The sequence below is a fragment of the Macaca thibetana genome, chromosome 17 (assembly GCF_024542745.1).
Source record: "Macaca thibetana thibetana isolate TM-01 chromosome 17, ASM2454274v1, whole genome shotgun sequence".
Classification (NCBI taxonomy): Eukaryota; Metazoa; Chordata; class Mammalia; order Primates; family Cercopithecidae; genus Macaca; species Macaca thibetana.
This window is the reverse complement of record NC_065594.1, coordinates 21,395,864-21,420,474: the sequence shown is the minus strand read 5'-3', so window position 1 is coordinate 21,420,474 and position 24,611 is coordinate 21,395,864. Positions and strand designations below refer to the sequence as shown.

At 39.3% G+C, this 24,611-nt stretch overlaps 3 protein-coding genes across 6 annotated transcripts in view; 1 reads left to right on the top strand and 2 right to left on the bottom strand.

Annotated features, from left to right (window-relative positions):
• EPSTI1 (epithelial stromal interaction 1) overlaps positions 1-23,574 on the top strand; it is a 225,984-nt gene extending 202,410 nt beyond the window's left edge. For 2 of the 3 annotated variants that reach the window (XM_050766209.1, XM_050766208.1), the window contains one exon: positions 13,553-23,574. In XM_050766209.1, the coding sequence (XP_050622166.1) occupies positions 13,553-13,677 (125 nt within the window). In that variant the 3' untranslated portion in view covers positions 13,678-23,574. Of the gene's footprint in view, positions 1-12,783 lie in introns of all 3 variants that reach the window. The other variant, XR_007720730.1, reaches the window with a different exon arrangement.
• The window catches only part of DNAJC15 (DnaJ heat shock protein family (Hsp40) member C15), a 354,888-nt gene that overhangs the window by 330,085 nt on the left and 192 nt on the right, over positions 1-24,611 (bottom strand). The window lies entirely within an intron of this gene.
• On the bottom strand, positions 407-8,066 carry FAM216B (family with sequence similarity 216 member B). 2 transcript variants are annotated; one of them, XM_050766252.1, is made up of 4 exons: positions 7,925-8,066; positions 5,428-5,540; positions 2,963-3,087; positions 407-1,283 (listed from the first exon to the last, which is right to left on the bottom strand). In XM_050766252.1, the coding sequence occupies exons 2-4, from the start codon at positions 5,524-5,526 to the stop codon at positions 1,061-1,063; spliced, it is 447 nt and encodes a 148-aa protein (XP_050622209.1). In that variant the 5' UTR covers positions 5,527-5,540; positions 7,925-8,066; the 3' UTR covers positions 407-1,060. The 2 variants fall into 2 exon arrangements, 1 of the variants encoding a protein (XP_050622209.1); XR_007720732.1 differs by lacking the exon at positions 407-1,283 and having other exon boundaries at positions 2,874-3,087; positions 5,428-5,534.

Genomic DNA, 24,611 nt, shown 5'->3' with positions numbered 1-24,611 from the left:
TCTTGTCAATCAAGTTTATATTCCACCTCAACCAATTCCTTTCATAGGCATTAGCTGATTTGAATGGGGTGATGTATTTTAAAATGATGAGGAAGAAGCATTTTTTTGTTTTGTTTTGACTTTACTTGAGAACTGGTGACTGATTTTTAACACACATACAGACACACACACACATACACACATACACACACATACACAAAATCTCTGGTGATGAAAATAACCATTAAATATAACTAACGCAACACTATGCCATTTATATGATGAACTGACTCACTGCTATCTCACTTTTTGCTTAGTATAGTTTTGTGTACTTTGCTTAAAGCATTTGAGGCCACAGAAAGGTTGAACTTGAAATCAAGTCTTCAGGGCTATTTCACATTCTTTTAAGAGTGTTTCTTCAGCTGCCAGGGAAAGATGTGTGCATGACTTCTCCTATCCATGTCAAGACCAGTTACAGCTGCGTAAAATCAATTCAGCTGCGGTAGACTGGTAAGTGCACGTTTCAAGATGACACAAAGTGATCAAACCAGGTGAGAACTAAAAGAGCTTTGGGACCATATTAAATGCCATTGCGTGATGGGGAAGAGGAGAGGAAGGAAATGTACAGGCCAGTTATTGCTGGGATTATATAGTTTTGTAAGCCCTCTATGATCTGTGTTAACCCTGTGTTGTTATGTATATTTTCAAAATGTATGCACGATAGTTTGCAAGAAATGGTCACCCAGTGACAGAGGACCTGGCTCCTTCTGGTCACTTGTCCCCTTTCACTGTTTTGAGGACTTCTCTGGGAGGTTCTAATTCAAAGGAAACTTTTACTTTGAAAGCTTTAAAAGTCCTTTTACTCTACGTATGTTATGTGGAAAGGCTTGCTTACTCTCGGCTCCATTGCTCTTAAACCTCTTGGTCTTGCTGGCAAAATTTTTATGAATCAGAGATTATTTTTAGGTCTGGGGTTTATATTAGAAATTATTCCCTGTCATTCAACAAATATGCACTAAGCACCCACTAGATACCAGGGATACATGGGCAAACTTCCTGTTTCCAAAAATGCTGCCACGTCTCAGTTCCTGAGCATTTGGCCCCTTTTACTTTGGGCCCTAAGTAGAACCACAGATACAGGTAGTACTGATGGACATCTTCTTGTCATGGCTGAAGTTTTCCGTGAAATGGTTCTTTGAGGAGCTACCTTGGCTGAGGCTCTCTTGGTTGAATCTCTAAGCACAAGAGCATAAGACAAGGCTTCCCGTTGAGTAATATAGCGTAAGGGAAAGAAATGAGAGAAACTTCAAAATCAACAATTTTACAAAGCAAATAAGAAAACAAAACTGCAAATATTTACTTATGTGTACACAATTTTTTCTACTCTTGTGGTGAGCATGCCCAGATTATATGATCTTTGAAGACTGGAAGTGTATTTTTCTTCTTTTGCATTTCTCACTCAATAAGTTAATAAACACTTAGTCATTGATTAACATGTCAAATTATTTGGAAAGGGACTTGAGCCATGATATCTTCGATATCAAAACTTTCTTCAAACCAGAAAGATATATTTGATCTCTCTCAGTGTTTCTCAACATGTAGTCTGCAGAACACCAACTGGTGAATCACTGGGCTGAGGCCACATGCTTTTTCAAAATGCTAATTAAAAATGCAGATTTATGACTCTAAAGACCTTCTGAATCAGGAACTCTGAGGGTTAAGCTTGGAAATCTGCATTTTGATAAGGTACCTGGTGGATTTTATATGCACTAAGCATTGAATACTTCCGCTTCTGGATTCATTGGCTTCTATGCAATTTTGCTATAAAAACAAAGCTACTAGATGATGCTTCTAGTGCCACTTCAGACAATCATGGGGACCAGACTGAATCCTGGCTTCTCTGTTTACTATTCAATAGTTGCATGACCCTGGTCAAGCTATTTAACTTGTCCATGTTTTAGTTTTCTCTTCTCTAAACTGTAGGTCATAAAGACACCTACCACATAGAGGTGTTTGAGCGTTAAATACAATACCTGCAAAGTTCTTAGACGAGCACCTGACACATAGGAAGCCCTCAATAAAAGGTACCTATTGTTATTGTTTTTATTAAATCAATTGCACAAACCATGCCTTCCGTTTGTGTAAATACAAAAACAACAGCATAAAGTAGATGTGCTAAAGCCAAGTGAGTAGATTTTTGTTTAAAAAGCACTCTAGTGGAGTTAGGAGAACAGTATGATGAAGGGCAGCCAGCAACTGAAAGCATTTCCTGCCAAGAAAAGGGACTTTACAACAATTATGCCTTTCAGTAAGTTGATGCTTACAATTTGTGAAGGTCTTTCACAACCATTATTTCATTTGTGCTTCATCAAATCTAAAGAGGTTGAAAGAAGAGGAGAGACAGCAGAGGATGGGGCTGAAAATGTATAAACTTCGGAGGTGACAGCTCTGGCTTGAAGTCCTAACTAACATTTATTACCTGTGTGTGATCTTGATCAAGTTACATAACCTGCCTGAGCTTCCATTTTCTATGCCATAAATTGGAGATAAAATGAGATATCGTATGTAAAGCTCTTGGCACAATGTCTGGAACGTGGTCAATGAGCAATAAATGTAACTATTATTGTCGTGAGTAAACCAAGTTTCTGAGTTCGCACACAGTAAGGAGCTGAGCTGTGCTTTGAGCCTCGCCTGGTTTTGTAAGCCCAGACCCACTGATTTACTTAAGTTCCCACAAATCTCAGAGAGTTGACATTTTATCACAATCCATACTTGAATTTCTTTAAACCCTATTAATTTACCCATAAAACCTTGCTTTCCATTGTCAAGAATAAGCACTTTGAAACTTGGTTAACCAACTACTATGTTGATAAAATAGCACGCCAGTAGATGCCATTGTACTTGAATTATTTATCTGGAAACGACTTCTGGCTACAGCACAAGTTGATTCCTTAGTTGCTTAGTTTGGATCACGTAGTTAAACTTACCAAGCAGCTGTTGGTGCTGAAGGCTGTGAATGTAGCGGGTCTGCAGGGCCTCCCACTGGGGCCTGGAGTTGTAAATCCTCATAATGCTGTAAAAGTAGCGCTGTTGCCCTTGGTTGAGGTCCTGTCGGAACAGAACAGGTGATTTTGATGAGTCTGTGGAGTTCCACAGCATTCAAATTGTGATGTATTCAAAGCTAACTTTTATGGAAATAAGAGGCTTCTCTTGCTAAACATATATATTTTTTTAATGTGCAACAATTGGAAAATAACAGTTGGGGAGTTTCCTCTCTTCATTTGCTTAAACAGCCTTCTGCTAATCTGTATGATGATGAAAATATGTGAGTAAAAAATTCTAGGTAATTGTCTTGAACTGAGGGACATCTAAAGATTTACAGGATCTTATAATTTCATTGATCCTTATTGAGGAAAGTAGGTTGTAATAAGCTACACAGAGCTGAAGTATGCTAGGCCTCTGGACTGGTAGAAAATTTCCCACTGAAAGTTCTCAAAAGCAAGGGAAATAGATGGATGCATAATGTGGTAAGGGCTCATTATATCATTAGTAAAAAGGTGCCATGAAAACAAAGAATGTAAACAAGCTCCCTAAACAGTCAAGGAAGGTTTCCTAAATGAGACGATCATCTTATCTGAGTCTTAGATGAGGAGTTTCCTTAAGGGACTAGAATACTGGTTCTCAAATGGCATGCACAACACCTGGAAACCTATTAGAAATTCTAACTTTTTTTTTTTTTTAGTTCAAAGGGAACATAGAGTCTGATTGTGAAAAGACTGTTAAGGGAAGATGATGGAAACCTTTTAGCTATGTTAAGAGTTTAAGGATTAACTATCCTATGAGGAGCCATCAAAGGTCTTTAAGGCAGTGACTCTCAACAGGAATGATTTTGACTCCCAGGGGACATTTGGCAATGCCTGCAAAATGTTTTGATTGTCCTAATTGGTGAGAGGAGGAGGGGGTGCTCCTTACATTCAGTGAGTAGAGGCCTGGGATTTGCTCAGCATCCTGCAAAGCACAGGACAGCTTCCCACACCTTTCCAACAAATGATCCAACCCAAAACACCATACTCTCAACTGACCAGATTTGCATTTAAAAAAATGGCCCTGCAGTGGAGAATGGGCTCAAGGAAAGAGATCATTGGTAGACAGACCATTTAGAAGGCTACTTTCTTAAAAGTAGAAAGAAATAAGAAGGGTCAAGACTTCAATTACTATTACATACCTAAGATATCTTAAGTGTTCATTATATACTGTGCCCAGCATTTTGCCTTCACATTTGCATGTATTTTGCATGCATAATCTCTTAATTTTCAACAATCCGAGGAGATGAACAATTTATTCTGTTCACTTTACAGATAGGGAAACAGATAGTGGCATCAACATTCTAGAAAAATCAATATAAAATAAGTTCACTCTAGGCCAAAACATTCAAAACAATAATAGAGTTTTCAAAATGAGTTGGTAACTATGCAATAAAAACTAAACTTAAGATAATTATATGTAAAGGTAGAGTAAGGTGACTTTTATCTGTTAGACATTTTGTGTGGGCCTGAAATTTGTGAGTTAGCGTTTTGTTTTGTTTTTATTTTTTTGGCCTTAAACTTAATATCGAAAATCTATCTGGAGTGAAAGTAGCAAAGCCAAGTGCTTCATAATTTGAGATACTATTTCAGCTTTAGTTTCTGAAGTAGATATTTTAAAGGATAATATATTTGAAGAGAATGAATTCCACTCCTGAATAACTAATTTTGCCTTTTAAAATGATTGAGAACAAGATAATATGAAAATTGGAAGCCAATTTCAAGAGCAGAACTCCAAAGTGCAATGGGAGTTTCCATAGAAGATAAAAATCTTAAAAGTGATGATTTTATTTTACAAAGCAAAAAATGCCTACTTCTTTTCCTTAGTAAAACCCTAAACTTCCTAAATGAGAAGTAGCAGGTAACATTACTAATATTCTTACCCTGTTGTTGATCCTTCCTTGAGGGTTTAGGAGAGAACTGAAATTTTTACAGCCTATTTATTAGAATGGCTTTAACTAACTTTGACTAAAAGGAGCTTTTCAAAAGGCAGCCACAGTGTGGCCAATTAGTAAGTTTCCCGTTGCTGACAGTGGGTCAGCCATGAAGAGGTGACCGTCTACCAGAGCTCCTGAGATGGGGCGGGTATAGGAGGTTACCCAAGTGCTCATTCATTCACTCATGCGTGGCCTTCAACATTCAGCAAGGGCTTATTTTGGGACAAATATTCTTCCTAATGCTAGGTAAACAAAGACAGCAGAAAAAGTCCTCAGACCTTGAAGGACAGACAGGTCACTCTATCTGTGAAAGAAAGAAAGAGAGAAAGACAAAAAGAGAGAGAGAGAGGGAGAGAGGGAGGGAGGGATGGAGGGAGGGAGGGAGGAAGGAAGGCAGGCAGGCAGGCAGGCAGGCAGGCAGGCCATACCTTTAGTAAGGAAGTGTCATAGATGGAGTGAGGAACTCGAATGAAAGGAAGCTGTGGAACATTCCAGAGCTTTTGTTGTCTTTTCCAGTTTTTTCCCATCGTTTATCCTGTACCTCCAAGAAACAACAAAGCATAGCATAAAATTTCTTTTAACTCAACCAGTTTTGGGGATGTACTTAAGTAAATAAGTAAGCAAGTGAATGAATTTTTAAAAATGTAATTTGTTCTAAGGGGTAGGAACATTTGCTCACATTTCCAAGTAATTGGACATCACCACACTTCTTAATTCCACACCTTTTCTTAGTCTTGCCCTTTATTTATGAAAATAATTATTAATTATTTATGAAGTTAAGGAATAATTCAGAGCCCTTGTCTTTCTGTTTAACTGTTTGGAACAGCTGGGTTGTAGAGCATACTATTTTTATAATAGTAATTTTTTGATAATTTTAAATACTATTGATTATCATATCTGATTCTAAAAGTAATATATATTGTTTTGGAAGATTTGGAAGAATTTAAAAATTGAAGAAGAAAATAAGATTACTCATACAAGTTGAGCATCCCAAATCTAAAAGTCCAACATCTGAAATGCTCCAAATCCAAAACTTTTAGTGCCCACATGATGCTCAAAGGAAATGCTCATTGGAGAATATTGGATTTTGGATTTTTGGATTTGGGAGGCTCAACTAGCAAAGATAATGCAAATTTTCCAGAATCAAAAAAAAAAAAAAATCCGGAATTCAAAACACTTCTGGTCCCAAGCATTTTGGATAAGGCATACTCAACTTGTATCTAATTATCTATAATTATTGTTAGTATTTGGTTGATTTCCTTTACTTATTTATTTATATATATTTTGTGAGACAGAGTCCACTCTATCACCCAGGCTGGAGCACAGTGGTGTGATTATAGCTCACTGCAGTCTTGAACTCCTGGGCTCAAGCCATCCTCCCACCTCAGCCTCCTAAGTAGCTAGGACTACAGGTACACACCCCACACCCAGTTATTTTTTAAATTGTTACTAGAGATAATGTTTCCCAGACAATGTTCTCCCTATGTTCCCTAGGCTGGTCTCAAACTCCTGGGCTCAAGTTATCCTCCACCTCAGGCTCCCAAAGTGCTGGGATTACAGGTATGAGGCACCACGTTGAGTTTCACTTTCCTCTTATTTATTTATTTTTTCTGTGTACATTGTGTGTAATTTTAGAAAAGGGAGATCATAATTTATATGTTTTGTGCACTTTCTCAGATCATTAAGTATTCCTTAAAAATATAATTTTTAATGGTAGTATAGTATGCCTTTACATCATTCTCCACTTCTTGCAAATTTAGATGTGCAATTTTATAGCATTGTACTATAAAATAAACTATTAAACTTGTCATGTTTCCACTTGCCTGACAAAGACACAGAATAAAGGAGTCACATTTGCTATGATCAAGTCTCCTTTCCTGGTGATTTAGGGTTTAGAGTCTGAAGGGTGTATAATAATATGAATTTAACAACCCAGCAAGAAGTAGACATGTTGGAATCAGTTGCCAAGTCACAAAGTGCAAACCCAGAGTATTTTCCCGTCTGCTTACTCCTTTGTCTTTGTTAGCAGTGTGAATTACTGAATGATAGAAAGTAAGACCACAGCAAATCAAGCATAGTAACAATCTGCTAAACATAGATTATTATCAATACCTGCACCATGTACTAACTGAAGAAAATAAACTATAATAGAGGCTGTATGGCCTTTAGAACTAGAAAGACTTGAATTTCTTTTCTTCTGTAAGCCTCAGCCTCTCATCCTTATGACAGCAGTTACAATGCCTACCTCACTGGGTGTTTGATTCACTGAAATCGTGAATATAGAATGCTCTCACTTTATGCCAGTTTCTTCTCTCTCTACCCAACCTTCATGCATGTTCAGACACACAAACACATACACACACATAGGTTCACAAACATACACATGCTTAAGGAGTATTGTAATACGTGTGGAGACTCATTTGAGTTCACACATTGAAGGTTCCATTCTTCCAGAAGAGAAATTTATTAGGAAAACATTAGTCAACATCTCTGTGTGTACTGTTTCTGCTATATAAACGTATAAATTAAACTATACATATTTTAAATGTGTGCACTCCGGAAACCATACCAACCAAGATATACTCTTTTAATATTCTCTGTGATTGACGCTTATGCTCTATCCTGTACTCAAATCATTTCAATAACCCTCCTCCCATTTTCCAGATCTGTAGAACAGAGAATAAATATGCTTCAAGCTGAAAAGATTTCTTGTCTCCTCAAATAGCATAAGGAAATGACTGATGCTCTTTCTTATGGCAACAATTCATGTATGCTTTTCTGGGGCTACTGCTGAATAAATTTACCTATTCGAGTGGCCTATACCTGATACAATTTGATTAAAATACTCATGGAATTCAGAGGGAAAAACATCTACAAAATAATATATCTGAAACAAAAACACAGATTTGCCTAAAAAGAACTTACCCTATACTGTAGTTCCCCCACTTTTAAAAGCTGGCATTCATATTCGGTGTAGTTTTCTTATGCGGACTCTGTTCATATGGTGGTGGCGGTGGAAGTCTGTTGATAAGCTGATATCCAAGCAACATCATGTGATGAAACAAAGAGCTGGGGAAATCTGGCTTCATGCCTTTCTTCACTTCTGGGTAACATTCAGCTACACAGGTTGATATTTTTTCTTCCAAATTTTGTGTCTAATCAAGTGTCATCTTCTAAATCTACCATATCTGTGTTCTGTGCAGATATGGGGGAGTAACACGCATACAGGCTGAGATTCTAAATATTAAAGGTCAAGAAATCCATCAGGGCAATGGGCCATGACATAAATATTTCCAAAATTTGGAGTCAGTAGTCCCCTTCCCCATTGCTCAGGATGATGAAGGAAGAATTCCTGAATATAGAGGTATGGGCATGATTTTGACTGTGGTAACATATGAAATTATTCCATAGTTTAAGCTAAGTTCCTTTTCATTTTGTGGGGGAGTAAGATATTCTCCATATGTTATCTTAATTTGAGGCTACACATGATGATAATGAACCTGTGGCATAAGACCAGAGTCCACACTCACCTCATCCTTTCTTCTGTGACTGCATTATTCTACTGGCTTCCTTTATTTCTCAAGTGTCCTCCTTCTGAATGCCAGCTTATCTGCAAAGATGAAGAGTTCCTAGAGGAAAGGGAAGAAGAAATATCAAAAGAAAACACATTCAAAATTCTTAGGAGACTAAGGGGAAGAAAAAAGAAGGGAGATGAGAGTGATGAATCATATGCCTTAAAGAAGAAAGGGCTCAACAGATGCAAAAGTCTTGCATTTTTTCCCCAATAATTTGAATGCAGACCTCCCGGGAAATAAGCACAGCACAAACAAGTGTCTGTAAATGCCAGTGAATAACATAAAATCTTTCACTGGATCTGAGAGGTTGATGATTCTTTACCAAGAGATAAAGAACAGTTGTGTGCAGAGTTGACATTGTCAATCGAGTCTTCCTCAAATGTTGTTCCAGGATATGATGAAATTCATTCTGGGTGCACTGCATCTGCTGATGATGCACACACATGCTGAAATTCCTACCAGCTTGCATTGGACCCTACTCAATCAGGAGAACAGTAACAGATCTGGGTGTTTGCCAGAGGGCATTTAATGTAAGGAATCTGTTATGAAAATATAGAAATGGGTTAGAGGAGTAAAACAAGGAGGGTTAGGTTGTCCAAGCATTGGCAATTGCACGTAGAGCTGGAGGACAAAAGGGAAAATGATTTTACCCACAGCCCATGGACACTGTGCCATAGAGGCGGCTTCCTTTGGAGAACTGCTCCTTGAGCAGCACCTCAGGAACCTGCACTCACCAGGCACCCTCGCTTCTATGTTCTTGCCCAAACTGCTAATCCTACTGTTGCTGTCACTACTGTTGCTGTCCATGTGGCTGCTGCTGCTGGCACTGCCATAGGTGCAAGCAGAAAATAATTTTTTAAAATGGCTTCTTCCCTCCAGGCTTCATGTCCTGCCCTCCATTGGATGCCAGCTGGCAAGGGATTTTGGGAAATGTATTTTGCAGTCTTCCTACTACTCTGATAAAGAGAAGGGTATAGAAGAATCAACATGAGGCTGACAGATGGTGGACACTCTCTAACACAAACACAAATCTAAGAGGTACCTTTGGGACCTATGAAGTCAGGCAGGAGACTGAAGGACTTAGACATACAGTCAGTGTTTACCTAACATCACTGAAAGTTGTCATTTTATAAGAAAAGAGGAAATAAGATAAAACTAGCTATGTAGATGGTATCAAATAATGAGATATAAATTTGTAGACATATTTTAAAATTTAAGAATGAGGAAGTAATGTATATCCTAAGTTTGGGACAAAAAATGTTCTCCCAAAGAGTAGTTTAACATTTCAAAAAGAATTTAAACTGATTACAAAAAAAGGAATAGAAACACCCATAATCTAATTACTATAGGGAATATGATGTCAACTATTAGTAGAAAAGATGTACTATTTCACAGTTAAAATATTGGTACAGCAATGAGACTCACTTCTTAAGACATTGGCTATTTAGAAGGTGGGTGATAAAGTGTTTTCATGGAATACCAGGGTAAATGTGACCTCATGGGTGATACCAAGTGAGGAAGAGGAACGCCTGATTGGAATCCAAGATGAAGTTAAACTCTAATTCAAAGAAACCTACCTGCTAGAGGGAGAGTGTCACTGTACATCATGGAGGTACACACTTTCCTGAAAAACTATGAACCCAGAAGGAAATGCTCTGCTCACATCCTTTTGCCAGGATCCTCTTAGCTGCAGGGATGCCCGTGAGGATGTCTCTGCTAGGCACTGACAAGCTCCCTTGACTACCCAAGCCCTCAGAGGAACTCCATGCTCCTTAAGGAAGAGAAGGCAGTGTCCCTCTCCCAACTCTACTGCTGTTTACCCCTGGACTCTACTTAGTCTTCTAGAGTCTTGGTTGATTTTCATTTCCCATTGAGCTATGTAGTCCCTTGAACTTAAACTTTTTGGTGGGGGAGGGGGAGTTAGTTATTCCTTATTATCTTGTTTTTACTTTGACCTCTTCATAGAAAATCCCTACTTTTCTGAGATTCCAAAACAAAAGCTGTCACGTACACCAAACCTATTGGAGCCACTGGTCACAAAAACAGGGTTATTTAGAGTCAGTCTTAGTTTGGATGATAAGAACCACATTTAGTGAGTGAAAACTACTTGGGACACTTAGAAGCAGTGATTATCGGCAAAGGAAAAACTGGATGTGGTCAGATATGTGCTAAGACTTTGGAAAAACGGATTTCAAACAATTCAGGAAAAAAGTCTAAAGTGGACTTGAGAAGGGAATATCCAGAGATTTAGTTTCAACCCTATAATCTCAAATAAAATCCATAGAAGAAAGAGATAAGATATCAAAAGAAACCAGAGTAAGTCCACTGGGAACTCAGAGAATTCTAGACTCGAGGTCAGGTTATTTTTAAAAATCATAATTTACCAAAAAAGATTTTTCATTAGAGACTAGCAATGGTTCTCTAAAAACAAATCCCAATAAGCACAACTGTTAAGTAGGAGAGTCAGTACGCAAATCCATGATTGCCTGAAATCTATGATTTCTTCCCTTGATCTCTGGAATGAAAAGGGAATTCAAGCAGCCCACACTATGCTATAATAGAACATTATCCCTTTTATTCAGTCATTACCTACAGATGAAATTCATGCCTCACAATTCTTTCTGTCCTTGGGTGTGTTCCATTCCCACCTGGAATACTGCTTGGCTGAATAAGGGGAGGCTTCAGTTTCACAAAGACGTATGGTCATAATTCTGGAGCAGGATATTAGTCTTACTATGCCAAGTCATTGGCCTTCTAATAAAACTCCTGGAAAGTCTTCATGTAAATAGGCATCCAGTGAGCCAGTCCAGTCAGCCCTTGAATATACCCAGTCATATTCAAATTCATAGTGAATATTGAAGTCTTTTTTTAGGTCCCTGGCTATAAAAACATTCTCCAAGTGTATTCTGATTTTTTTTAAAGTGAATTGGATAATAAATACCATGCAGCACTCCACAATGGATTATCAGTGCAACTTTGTAAACATTTAAAAGATCAATACTGATCCCGGCAAGAAGGCTGAACAGGAACAGCTCTGGTCTGCAGCTCCCAGCCAGACCAATGCAGAAGAGGGGTGATTTCTGCATTTCCAACTGAGGCACCTGGTTCATCTCAATGGGACTGGTTAGACAGTGGGTGCAGCCCACGAAGAGTGAGCAGAAGAAGGGTGGGGCATCGCCTCACCCAGGAAGTGTGAGGGGTCAGGGAACTCCTTCCCCTAGCCAAGGGAAGCCATGAGAAACTGTGCCATGAGGGACTGTGCTATCCAGCTCTGATGCTATGCTTTTCCCATGGTCTTCAAACCCACAGACCAGGAGATTCCCTCGGGTGCTTACACCGCAAGGGTCCTGGATTTCAAACACAAAACTGGGGGGCATTTGGGCAGACACAAAGCTAGCTGCAGGAGTTTCTTTTCATATCCCAGTGGTGCCTGGAATGACAGCAAGACAGAACCATTCACTCCCCTGGAAAGGGGGATGAAGCCAGGGAGCCAAGTGGTCTTGCTCAGTGGATCCCACCCCCATGGAGGCCAGCGAGCTAAGATCCATGGCTTGAAATTCTTGCTGCCAGCACAGCAGTTTGAAGTTGACCTGGGAAGCTCGAGCTTGGTGGGGGGAGGAGCGTCCACCATTACTGAGACTTGAGTAGGCAGTGTTCCACTCACAGTGTAAACAAAGCTGTCTGGAAGTTCGGATTGGGTAGAGCAAACCGCAGCACCACAAAGTGAGGTGATTAGGTTTAGATGAGCTTATGTGTGTCGAGTTCCCGTGATAGGATTAGTGTCCATACAAGAAGACGGAGAGAGACCAGGCTGTTTCTCTCTCTACCATGTGAGGACACAGTGAAGAGGCAGCCATCTGCAAGCCAAGAAGAGAGCCCTCACCAGGAACTGAATCTGCTGGCATTTTGGTCTTAAACTTCCCAACCTTCATAATGGTGGAAAATAAATGTCTCTTAAGCCACTCAGTCTGTGGCATTTTTTTCCAGCAGCCCCAGCTAAGGTGCAGCACATATCCATGCAGTTGGGAAGGAGGAGATTTGGGACCTATACTTGGGCAATCTTGCTCCATGCTGCAGCATCTGTGCCCTTTGTTTGTGGCATGAGTTTAGCTCTAAAATGAGGAGTCAATGGAAAGGTGCTTGTTTCAGCTCTTCTTACCATTTGTGTAGGAATCTTACTTTTTTTATTTTTTATTTTTTTGGGCCCAGATGTATTAAGGAGACAGAGAGGACCATGAAAGTCCATGGAAGATGGTCGGACTAAAAAGATTGAAGATGAAACCTCCATTACACATGGAATATTGTGATATGGGGAGATGGTGCACCTAAAAGTAAAGGAAGATTCTTTGAAGCAAATGAAGCTATGGGGAACATGGTTTTGTGGAGGGACATCCTAAACACTTGGGTATCTGCTGAATTAGCAGGCAATGCTGACTGAATAAACCAATGATGTCAGAAATAAAAATATAATACACAACATCTGCTTACAAACCAGAAATAATTCTGGGAATTGTCAAATATGTTAGCTTACGTCATAAAAACAGAAAATTCTTAGAGTTAATTAGTTCTAGGTTTCTATATTGACATGTATTAATGAGAATACATTCAACTGCTGGTGCCTAACAAATTGCAGCTTAAACAAATAAAAACGTATTCTTGTCACTTTATAAGAAATGAAGGAAAATGGTTGGTGGTATTGGTTCGTTGATTTGGGGGCTGGTGTCTGTGATTCCCTTGGCCTTCTTCTCATCATGAAAAGCTGGCTACTTCATTCAATATCAGGATGTGGCACTGAGCAGGGAGTTTATCTTCATGTACCTTTCTCCTACCAGAGAGTAAAACTATCTCCCAGAAGCTTCTCAGGCAATTTTACCTAATATCTCACAGGCAGGTGTATCAGTCAGCTGAACAAACAACCACAAAATTATCTCAGGGACATGCAACAATACATGTTTATTTCTTTCTCATATTTCTGCAGGTCGGCTGGGATTTCTCTACTTTAGGCTGCAAGTTTTGGCAGATCAGCCAGGGAAGCTGCTCTACTCCATGTGTCTCTTATTCTTGTGTGATATGAGCTACCCAGGGCATGCATTCTCATGGTAAAAGTCAAGCTCTCTGAAGGGCAAGCCTAGGCTTGGAATTGACACACTCATCCTGCTGCCCATATTCCAAGGTCAAAATCACTGTTGCAGGAAAGTATGCTCTTCTCATGGAGGTCACGGGAAGGGGGTAAATATTTGCTGAAGGATAATCTATTCTGCCACAAAAGGACTGGATTCAGGCCGATTCCTAGGCCGGAGGTGACCTTGACCGTCCCAGAAGCTAAAGGACATTTATCCAAAACACACAAAACATCTATCCAAAACTACTGATATAGTTTGGATATTTGTCCCCTCCAAATCTCATGTTGAACTGTGATCCCCAGTGTTGGAGGTGGAGCCTGGTGGGAGGTGTTTGGGTCATTGGGATGGATCCCTTGTCAATGGCTTGGTGCCCTCCCCACAGTAATGAGTGAGTTCTCACTCTTAATTCACATGAGAGCTGATTATTTAAAAGAGCCTGGCATCTCTCTTGCTCTCTTTCTTGTCATGTGACATACCTGCCCCTGCTTCGCCTTCCATGGTGATTAAGCTTCCTGAGGCTTCACCAGAAGCAGATGCCAGCACTGTGCTTTTTGTGCGGTCCACAGAACCATGAGCCAAACTAAACCTGTTTTCTTTATAAGTTACCCAGTCTTGGGGTATTTCTTTATAACAATGCAAAATGGACTAACACAGCTGCTAACAAGGAAGAAAGAGGTAAATGGCTTTTAGACAGGCAAGGAACAATGGGGTTGTGATCAAGAAGGAATTTTTATAGTTTTATCCACATTTTAAAATACAAAAACACTAACATGCAGTGTGTTTAAGCAAATAATTTTCTTTTTCTGCTTTGTACTAGGGAAGAAGATGAGGAAGAGAACTACCATTTATTATGTGCCTAGTATATGCCAGAAACTGTGCTAGGAACTTAAGATAGGCTATTTTATTTATTCTTCATAACCCTTTGAGATAAATATTATTTTTATAGTTTTTATGGAGGAAAAATAATGGAGACTTTGAGAAGTAACTTGACAATGTATACATATCATACAAAATAGAGCCAGGATTTATCCCAGGTTTGTTGGCACTAAGACTTTTATTCTTTCTATTATACCATGTTGTCTTTATTCAATTTAATCGTTATTTCTAGAACATTCTATGTAGAGTCTCATAGAATAAACTTAATTCCCCTCACAGAGGATAGTTCCTTCTCTGCGTGAAATGAGTAATTTTCTCTAAGTTATTGCCTCTGAAGGTGAAAAATAGTTCCTTCAACAATCCCTTGTATCATGTGTGTAACTTCCGTGATATTGACATTTTTTAGAAAGTCTCTGTGTAGTCAGATGTAGAAGAAGATCCCTTAACCAAAACAATCAAGACTAGTAGCTGGCTTGGTAACCACTGGAAGGCAATTGAAGCAGGAATTATTTTAAAAATAGTGGCTGGCTATGTTGGTGCAAGCCTGTGATCCCAGCACTTTGGGAGGCCCAGGGAGTAGGATTGCTTGAGACCAGGAGTTTGAGAACAGCCCGGACAACAATGTCTCTATAAAAAACAGAAATAAAAAATTAGTTGGGTGCAATGCTGCGTGCTTGTAGTCCCAGCAACTAGGGGGGCTGAAGCAGGAGGATCACTTGAGCCTAGGACATCAAGACCGAAGTGAGCTATGATGGCACCACTGCATTCCAGACAGAGGGAGATTCTGTTGTTAAAAACAATAGTAATAACAATAATGTTAATAATGCTTATATGTTTTAAACATATCATTTTAATTTAAAACACATATTAATACTTTCATTTTGTAATCTTCGAGTTAGGGCCAGGGCCTTTTATTTGAGCACAAGCAGCACTCAGTGTTTGGCAGGATGCACTAAAACTACTGTGTTAATTACAAGGAGCATTTGGAACTGTGCCAAGATGGATCTTTGATTGTCCCAATGGCTGGAGGCTACACTACTATAGTGTTTAGTGGGTATAGACCAGAGGCTAAATGTCTCAATTTTGAACAGTACTGCTAAATGAACCAACTTATCCACAATGTCAATAGGGCTCTCATTGAGAAGCCTTGGATTGTTTGGCTAATGGGATTTCACATTAACTAACATAAAACATATTATTGCACACTCTTAATGCATCATCCATGATTTCCAGTTTTGTTTCCTTAAAATGGAAGGAGATATTGTAAGACATTTGTGAAACAAATGGGATACAGGATCCTCCTAGCTTTTAATTACTTTTTCCTTCTTTTGCAAGTATCTTATCCACATCTTACTGGGAAGCACTTTTTTCGTGACTCATTTATTAATTCTTCCAAGTCTTTTAACTTAGTTTTTGTAGAAACTACTTTTGTAATCAGTAGCTTTTATAGTATTTAAAGTGTTTATATAGTATTTAATTAAAGTATGTATTTACAATAACAAGTGCAATAACATAAACAGGTTTGGGAGCTCACCCACCTTGGTAAGTACACAAAATAACTGGGACCACCATTAACTAATCAGGAGATTTCACACCAAAAATACTGATTCGGAGAACTTCCACTAAAATATGCTTCCTGGAATTGCCATTAATGATCTAAGGAAAGTCCCTGGCAGCCCAAATTGCAAATGTAGTAGATTGAAATCTTCTGTGGTTGAATTCCCCATCAGGCTTGTTGCTTATTTTCCTCTTTTTTTTTTTTTTCCAGTTTTGCTGGATCTTCTGCTTTTGTATCCTTTGTTTTGTTTTTTAAACCATTTATTGGTTATTCAGTATACAACATGAAACCCAGAGAACAGTAGCCTAATGAAACACAGCTTTATTTTCCTTGCAGATAATGAGAAATGGCTTTTCATCCTGGCGTATCCTTCGCATTTTACTGCATTTGGTTCTAGTGCTCCAGTTGCAAATAGCTCACCTTGGTGAAGCTGACCTGAAAATATTTTAGAACTCTGCTCCTTAACTAATGGCACAAGTGTCAAAACTCCAGCCTTCTGCTCCATCTAATGTTGGAGATTAGCCCTTATGGGCATCATCTTCAGCCCTTCCAAAACCTATAGGTAGTTATACTATCTCTAGTTTGGCAGTTTGTCCACAGTTGCAAGCTTGGCTCCCTAGTTATGCTGACATCAAGTTAGAGACAGTAAAGCCCAGAGATTAAGATCTCAGATGTTTGAATCAGAAAAATCCAAGTCCATATTATTTTATCTGAATACCTTTTGGCAGATTTCTTAACCTCTCAAATGGTTTTAGCTTCCTCATCTGTAAGAAGATTATTTCAACAATTCCCATATATATCAGGCTTGTTCTGAGCATTAACTGTGATAATGTAAGGATAGAGCAAGTGCTCAATCCGTGGTAAACTTGCACAGTGCTTATGTGTCAAGCATGAGTCTAATAACTTTACATATATCATGTTTAAGCCTCACATCAACCCCATGAGCTAAGTACTGTTAATCCTATTTGATAGATGAAAAATCTGCAGCACAATTGGGTTTAATGACATACTCAAAGTCGTAGAGCTAAGTGGTAATCCCAGGGTGTAAGCCCAGGAAGGCTGGTTCGAGAGTATGCCCTGCTGACCACCACACTAGGCTGCCTCTATATTGGTAGTTCTTACCATTGACGTTATTGTCCCTCCCTACATGATCTCGGTAAAGGGAAAAATGAAAAAAGATTGAAGCTTCCTTTTCTGCATGAGGTCATTCTTCCTCCTTTCTTTTACCACTGACTTATGCTCCCCTTTCACCTTTCCTGTGCAGGAGGTAAATTTATAGCCTCTTCTCTCTGTCTTGTCACTCAAGCCCAGCTCTCCTCCTTATTCCCACCTCACTAGAAACTTCCTATGCCACTCCATGCCTCTAATCTAGCTTTAGCACCCGACAAGGCATAAACTAACAACAAGTTTCTTGCTTGAGGCAATTAGAGCCAGTCTCCATATGTTTTCTAAACTCCTAAATCTCACTGTGCTCTTAGAGACTGCCTTAGATTGTCAGCAGCCTTTCAAAACATGTCTCCCACAGCTACACACCACGAGTGACCAGATTAGACGCTTATGAACCCAGTCACTTCCTATGACTTGGATATTGTACTTTTTTTTTCTTTTCTTTTTTTTTTTTTTTTTTTTTTTTTTTTTTTTTTGAGACAGAGTCTTGCTCTGTCAACCAGGCTGGAGTACAGTGGTGGGATCTCAGTTCACTGCAAGCTCTGCCTCCCATGTTCAAGCGATTCTCCTGCGACAGCCTCCTGAGTAGCTAGAATTACAGGCACACACCACCACGCCTGGCTAATTTTTGTCTTTTTAGTAGAGATGGGATTTCGCCATGTTGGCCAGGCTGGTCTTGAACTCCTGACCTCAGCTGATCCAGCCACCTCGGCCTCCCAAAGTGTTGGGATTACAGGCGTGAGCCACTGTGCCCAGCCTATTGTACTCCTTTTTATACTGTCTTTGACCATGTTGGCTCTCTTAGAAGCCATATCTGGATAAGCCAAGTTAAATTATATTAAATTTATGATCAACTAAAGCATCACAAGAAAATCTTCCAGGGATGATCATCTCATCCTGTAATAGTAAAATAGATATTTTGTTACTTTTAGCCTTACTAAATTTTATCTTATTGATTTTACACTTGCATCCAACACTGTCAAAGTATTTGGTTGGTTCAAAAGTAATTGCAGTTTTTGCCACTTGCGGGTTTTGCCATTATGTTTAATGGCAAAAATCGCAATTACTTTTGCAACAACCCTAATAATTTTGATTGTGGATTATGTTATCTTTTATATTAGCTACTTCCAAATGTTCTGCATGATCTGAAAATCTTACATGTGCTATGTTGATTTTTAGAAAAAATCCACTTTCATGGCAAACAGTTATCTCTTGAAAGACAGTCATCACTTAGAGTCAGCATGAGCTCACCAAGACCAAGTTATGTCATGCTTCCCTCATTTCCTTTTCAGTGGGGTCATTATTCAGTTATAGGAATGCTACACATAATTGTACTTAACAAAATCTCTGATTATCTTGTTGGAAATAAGAATGTGAACTATAATCTTGAAGATGGTGCGTGCTAGGAGAAAGCTTATTCAACATCTCTACTAAAAAAATACTGATCAATGACTTCAGATCAAACTAGATGATGTCTGTATAGGAACATACAGCAGTTCAGCACTGGACCTTGTCTTGTACAACTTTTGCATAAAAAAAATTGCAGTGTACTATGCATGAATAATATATAATAGTATAATCTTACTCCCGCTAGAAAATTGGGATACTTTAAAAATCTCTCGCACACTTGCTTTTGTTCAAGAGTGCCTACAGTGCTTTTGATGTTGATCAAAAGCACCCTTACTACCTGAGATGCCATTCAGCTGGTCTGGAGATGTGAATACATGCAAAGTGTATGGTCTGAATTGCAATTCCTTCTTTATATTATTTACTGTGCCTGGTGCTTTCAAGTTCCCATTTTGTTTTTCTTCTTGGAGAAGACAGAAGCAAAATAAGAGTTGAGTGATTCTGCTGTCTGTCATTTGTTAAAGTGTATTCAACATTCCTCAACCCTCTGTGTGTTTATCTGTTTCTTCTTACTTTCCACAGTTAAAAAAAAATTCCTCTTCTGTTCTGACATTGTTTTCAAGTTTCAGCTCATTCTGGAATTTTGCATATCTGACATTTTACAGGTCTGAGCTACTTACTCAACCAGTTTATGGAGCACACATTCTAATGGAGGAAGGTAGACAATAAACACGATAAAAAGGTGAGTTATATTGTATATTATAAGGCAAGCATAGTGGAAAAAATACAGGAGCACAGAGATTTGGAGTTTCGAGTTGGGGGTGAGTTGCAGGTTTAAACAGGTGGTCAGGGTCTCCTGGGTGGCCCAGCATCCTCAGTGAATGAGGAGACTTGAAGGAGGTGAGCAGTGGGCGATTCCTTCATGACCGATACTAATTACATGTCTCTTTCTCCTTTTTATGCATAGGCACTTATGTTCTGAATCAATTGTAGAAAACAAGAGGCTGTCACATTTATTACCCCTTCAATTTTCCACTAACAACCCTCTCTCTCTCCCATCGTCTTTCGGTTAGGGACTAAGATCCACAGACTAAACCTGTGTCCAGTTCTTAATTTCAGCTGTCAAATAATCTTCTCTTAGCACTTAGCAAATAGTTATTAAATGAATAGAAAAATGAACAAAGGCCACTAGCTATTATTGACTCTCACTAGTGAATAATAAAATATAAATAATAATTGATATTAAAGCTTCTGGGAACATAATCCCTTGATTGGGATTCTTTGAAGGAATACAATGCAAGACAGAAAGTAGACAAAGACAGTGGGTGAGGGGTTTATGGTTTGGGGCTGAACCCCACCCTCCATGCAGTGCTTTGAGGAACACCTTGAGATAGGTGGGCATTGAAGTTCCCCCCCGAAGCTGCCCCTGAACTTGGGAACTGTACACTCAGACAAGGATTCTGTGAGAATAGGGAATGGGAAAATCACCCATGAAGTATTTTCCGTGTAGCTTTTAATTTTTCCAGCGAGCTCTGCTGTCAGTCACCACAAAACAAACAGCAAGCAGTTTTTCCCAGGGTCCCACATCTTGGGCGGGCTGAACGCAAAAGGCCCTTGCCAAAAATTCCTGAATGGGCTATGCTGTTAGTAGGGAAACAAAACAGCAATTCGCAAATCATGGGGTTCTAACATACTGTGTAAAAAAACTATCTGGAACACACTTTTTTCCTTGGCTTGAAATAGGCAAATGGTGGAAACCTAATGCACTCTGTATTCTGTGGACACAGATAAGGAGAAAAAGTAACTTAGAAGATAAGTGACCATATCATTTTTTGATGTGAAAGCGTCTCTACGATTAATCAGAATGGGAAATAGGCATAAGCCAAGACTTTCTTAGGCAAATGAGAATACATGGTGATCCTATGTAGAGGAAAATACTACAGGCAAAAGTATACAGAGAAGTACAGGTAAAATTTAGTGTTTTTTTTCCTACAGCCCATTTTATACACCTTTGACACTGCCATCTCCAATCACAGAATCACCGCATCACAGAGTCATAAAGCTCAAAGTGGGCTTAGACATTATCTATGCCCATCTACTCAAAAGAAAATCCAGGCACTCAGTAGTATAGGCAAGCAACTGGAAGCTGGTTAGAAATACAGAACCTCAACTGGGTGCAGTGGCTCACGCCTGCAATCCCAGCACTTTGGAAGGCCGAGGCGGCAGATCACCTAAGGTCAGGAGTTGAAGACCAGCCTGACCAACATGGAGAAACCCCGTCTCTACTAATAATACAAAAATTAGCCAGATGTGGTGGCGCATGCCTGTAATCCCAGCTACTCAGGAGGCTGAGGCATGATAATTGCTTAAATCTAGGAGGCAGAGGCTGTGGTGAGCCAAGATTGCACCACTGGACTCCAGCCTGGGCAGCAAGAGTGAAACTCCATCTCGAAAAATAAAAATAAAAAAAAAAAAAGGGAAATGCAGAACCTCAGGCCCCAACCCATACCTGTTGAAAAAGAGTCTGTTTTGACAAGATTCCAGGCAATCCATATGCCTATCAATGTTTGAGAAGCACTGATTTAAGCCTTTTAACAAATCAGGAAACTGACATTCCAGGAGATTAAAAATCTTGGTCAAGGTCTACTAGTTATATCCAGGGCAGAATCTCATCTATTCCATCATGCTAGTTTTATTTCCAGTAGGCAGTGGTCCTCTCCTGCCTATCCCATCTATAAAAACCTGAGGCTAGCAGAGAATAGACCCGAATTCTAGGCCTGCTTTCACCTCAAATTCAGGAGAGTCATTGCACCCAGTTTCCTTAGAGGTAAAAAGAGGAAATTCGACTATATTGGCTACTAAGTATCCTCCCTTCACGTTCTAAAGTTCTATAGCTCTATGAATTGTGGAGCATCTAGGAAGCCCGCAGCTAGATGAGAGGCATCATGGAAAATGTAGTGGAGGACAAGTGTCTTGATTAATGCCTTTCATGAGGAAGGGGAGGGGCATTCCAGAAGGTGAAATGGCAGATGCTATCATTTGTTCAGAGAAGGGAGTATCTGGGCACAATGGAAGGAGGTGGTATGGGTTATTTGCAAATTAGAAGACAAAATAAAAAAGGCATATTTAAGCACATTCTTAGTAAATTTAGACAGTGCATACAAAATAGCCTCTAAGTTAACACCATTTTTCCTCAGTTGGAGATAACATTTTTATTCACAGCTTCTGAAATTTTTCCTCCCCAACTTTGTGCACCTGTGCCTTATGGGCAGTATGATGGTTGATTTCATGCGTCAACTTGGCTAGACTAGGATGCCCAGTTGTTTGGTCAAACACTAGTCCAGATGTTGTTATAAAGGCAGTTTTTAGCCATGCGGAACTGTGAGTCAATTAAACCTCTTTCTTCATAAATTACCCAGTCTCACGTAGTTCTTCATAGTAGTGTGAAAATGGACTAATACAGAGAGCGTGTCAAGAATGAAGAAATGCAAATGCACTTTGTGTCTATGGATTTGCATTTCATATAAATGGATCATAAAATATGTGGCCTTTTGTGTCTGGCTTCTTTTGCTTAGCATAGGTTCATTCATGTTGTGGTCTGTATCAGTGCAGATAATCCTTGATTTATGACTGGGTTATGTCCCAAGGAAACCATCATAAATGGAAAATATTATTGAGTCAAAAATGCTTTAAAACACCTAGCCTACTGAACATCATAGCTTAGCCTAGCCTGCCTTCAGTGTGCTCAGAACACTTACATTGGTCTACAGTTGGGCAAAACCATCTAACACAAAGCCTATTTTATAATAAAGTGTGGAATATCTCATGTAAGTCAAGCCATTGAGCACTGTACTGAGAGTGAAAAGCAGAGTGGTTGTATGGGTGCTTGAAGTATGGTTCCCACTGAATGCATATCATTTTTGCACCTCCGTAGAGTCAAAAAGTCTTAAGTCAATCATTGTGAGTCAGGGACTGTTTGTACTTCTTTTCTTTTTATTGGCAAACAATACTGCATCATATGGACATACCACATTTTGTTTATCCATTCATCAGTTGATGGTTATTAGTGTTGTTTCTGCTGTTCGGCTGTTATGAATAATGCTGTCATGAATATTCATATACGAGTTTTTGTGTGAACATATGTTTTTAATTCTCTTACAATTAGAGATTAGCTAAACAATGTAATAAAACACTATGGAACCATCAAAAAGAATAATATAGAGTTGTATATGCTCATATGGTCAGAGTGTTAAATGAAAATGTGAGGTACATTAAAATGTGTATTGAACAAACTCCGTGTATAATTGAAAACAAACAAATAAGTGGATAAATATGGAAAAAAGAATGAAGGAACTGGACTTAGGAGGAAAGTGGTTATTCCATTTTTTCTCCCCAAATGCAAGCTGTAATGTGCAGATACCTGTAGAACATTCAAAAGGGGACCTACCAGTGTGCTTGTGTTAAAAGAAAAAGAAAACAACGGCAAAAAAAACATACAAAACCCACCAATTACATCCCTTAAAGGTAATCTTATTTCACCTCTGGTGAGTTTTTCATGAATGTACAATTAAGGTAATTGCCAGTAACTAGGTGAGTTTAGCCAAATTAGGAAGTATTTGCTATTCTAGAACTTGTGTAGGCACAATTAAAAAATAAAAAAGAAAAATCATTAATGTTCTTGAAAAGCTTCCAGTGTTTTCAGTCCTACAGTGCCACTCAAAAAATTACCATCAATCTTAGTTTTGTCCCTGTGAAGCCATCTATTTATTCCCTGGGGGAGCTCTCTTCTTTCTATGTCTTCCTTTTGTTTCCTGGAAATCCTTCCCAGACAAACCCCTCTCTAGTCTGTTACACTGGGGTCTTGCCTCTCAGTGTTTATACCTGTGTGGTCGTGTCCCCTGGAATCTGGATTGGCCAACCGCTTTAAGCCCCGGAAGTGTTACTGTGCCAGTTCTGTCCCTAAACCCTAAAAAGGCCTGTCAGCTTCTGCTTTTGTGCATCTGGGAGCCCTAAACCATTATGTAAAAAGTCCGGCTGTCCTGTTGGAAAGACACGTGGAGAGGCCCCATAACAAGGGGGAGGCCCTGAGATCCTGGATATACCAGCATCCCTCCTAACCCAGTGGCTAAATGTAGTGGCCTCTGACAAGACCAGCAGGGCTGCTACCCAGGTGAACCCAGTCCAGCTACAGAATCCTGAACAACAGCAACAATAACAACAAAAAACAGTTATTGTATCTTAAGTCACAAAGTTTGGAATGGTTTGCTATGTAGCAATAGATAAACCAAACAAATAACTGACTCCTTTGCCTAAAGGGAGAGAAGTAATAAAGTTTGAATTAAAACACCCTTACTCCAAAGGGTTAAGAACTAACTTCTTCATTTTCAACCTAGTACTTTGATAAGCTACTCTTTCAAGTCCCACTTAGAGGGAGTGAGATAGTTAAAAGCCGAGTGACCTTGAGTAGTGAACTTAAATGGAATTTGTTTTTTTTCAGCCCACATGTTTTAATCAAAGAAGTGTCTCCTTCCCATTAAAGCTCCAAATCTTTCATTTTCCTCTCTCTCTGCTGTTTCCATGTGCATGTTTGCTGAGTACACTCAAACACATGTTTATTCCCTTGAGCATTTCTTTACCTACCTTTCCGTATTTCCTATTCCTCAGAAATCCCTTCCCTTCAGCGTCTCCTCTCATTTTCCCTTTGCTCTCCTTATCCAGTGAGTCATCACAGCTCCTGGTTCTCTTGAACACTGGTTCTCAAAGTGTGGCCACTGTCCCAGCAGCATCCACATCACCTGGGAATTTTTTAGTAATGCAAGTTTCGGACTCTACTTCAGACCTACTGAAGCAGAAACTCAGAATGGGGCTTGCAATCTGGTTTAACAAGCCCTGCAGGGGATTGCAGATGCACACTGAAGTTTGAACACCACTGCCCTAGAACAGGGGTCAGCAAACCCTTTCTTTAG

Excerpts from the sequence above, each read along its gene's own strand:
- FAM216B (XM_050766252.1), bottom strand. The coding sequence starts at position 5,526 with ATGGGAAAAAACTGGAAAAGACAACAAAAGCTCTGGAATGTTCCACAG. Across the intron at positions 3,088-5,427 it reads ATGACACTTCCTTACTAAAG|GACCTCAACCAAGGGCAACA; the intron begins GTATGGCCTGCC and ends CTGTTCCGACAG. Across the intron at positions 1,284-2,962 it reads CACCAACAGCTGCTTGGTAA|TTTCTCTCATTTCTTTCCCT; the intron begins GTTTAACTACGT and ends TTGATTTTGAAG.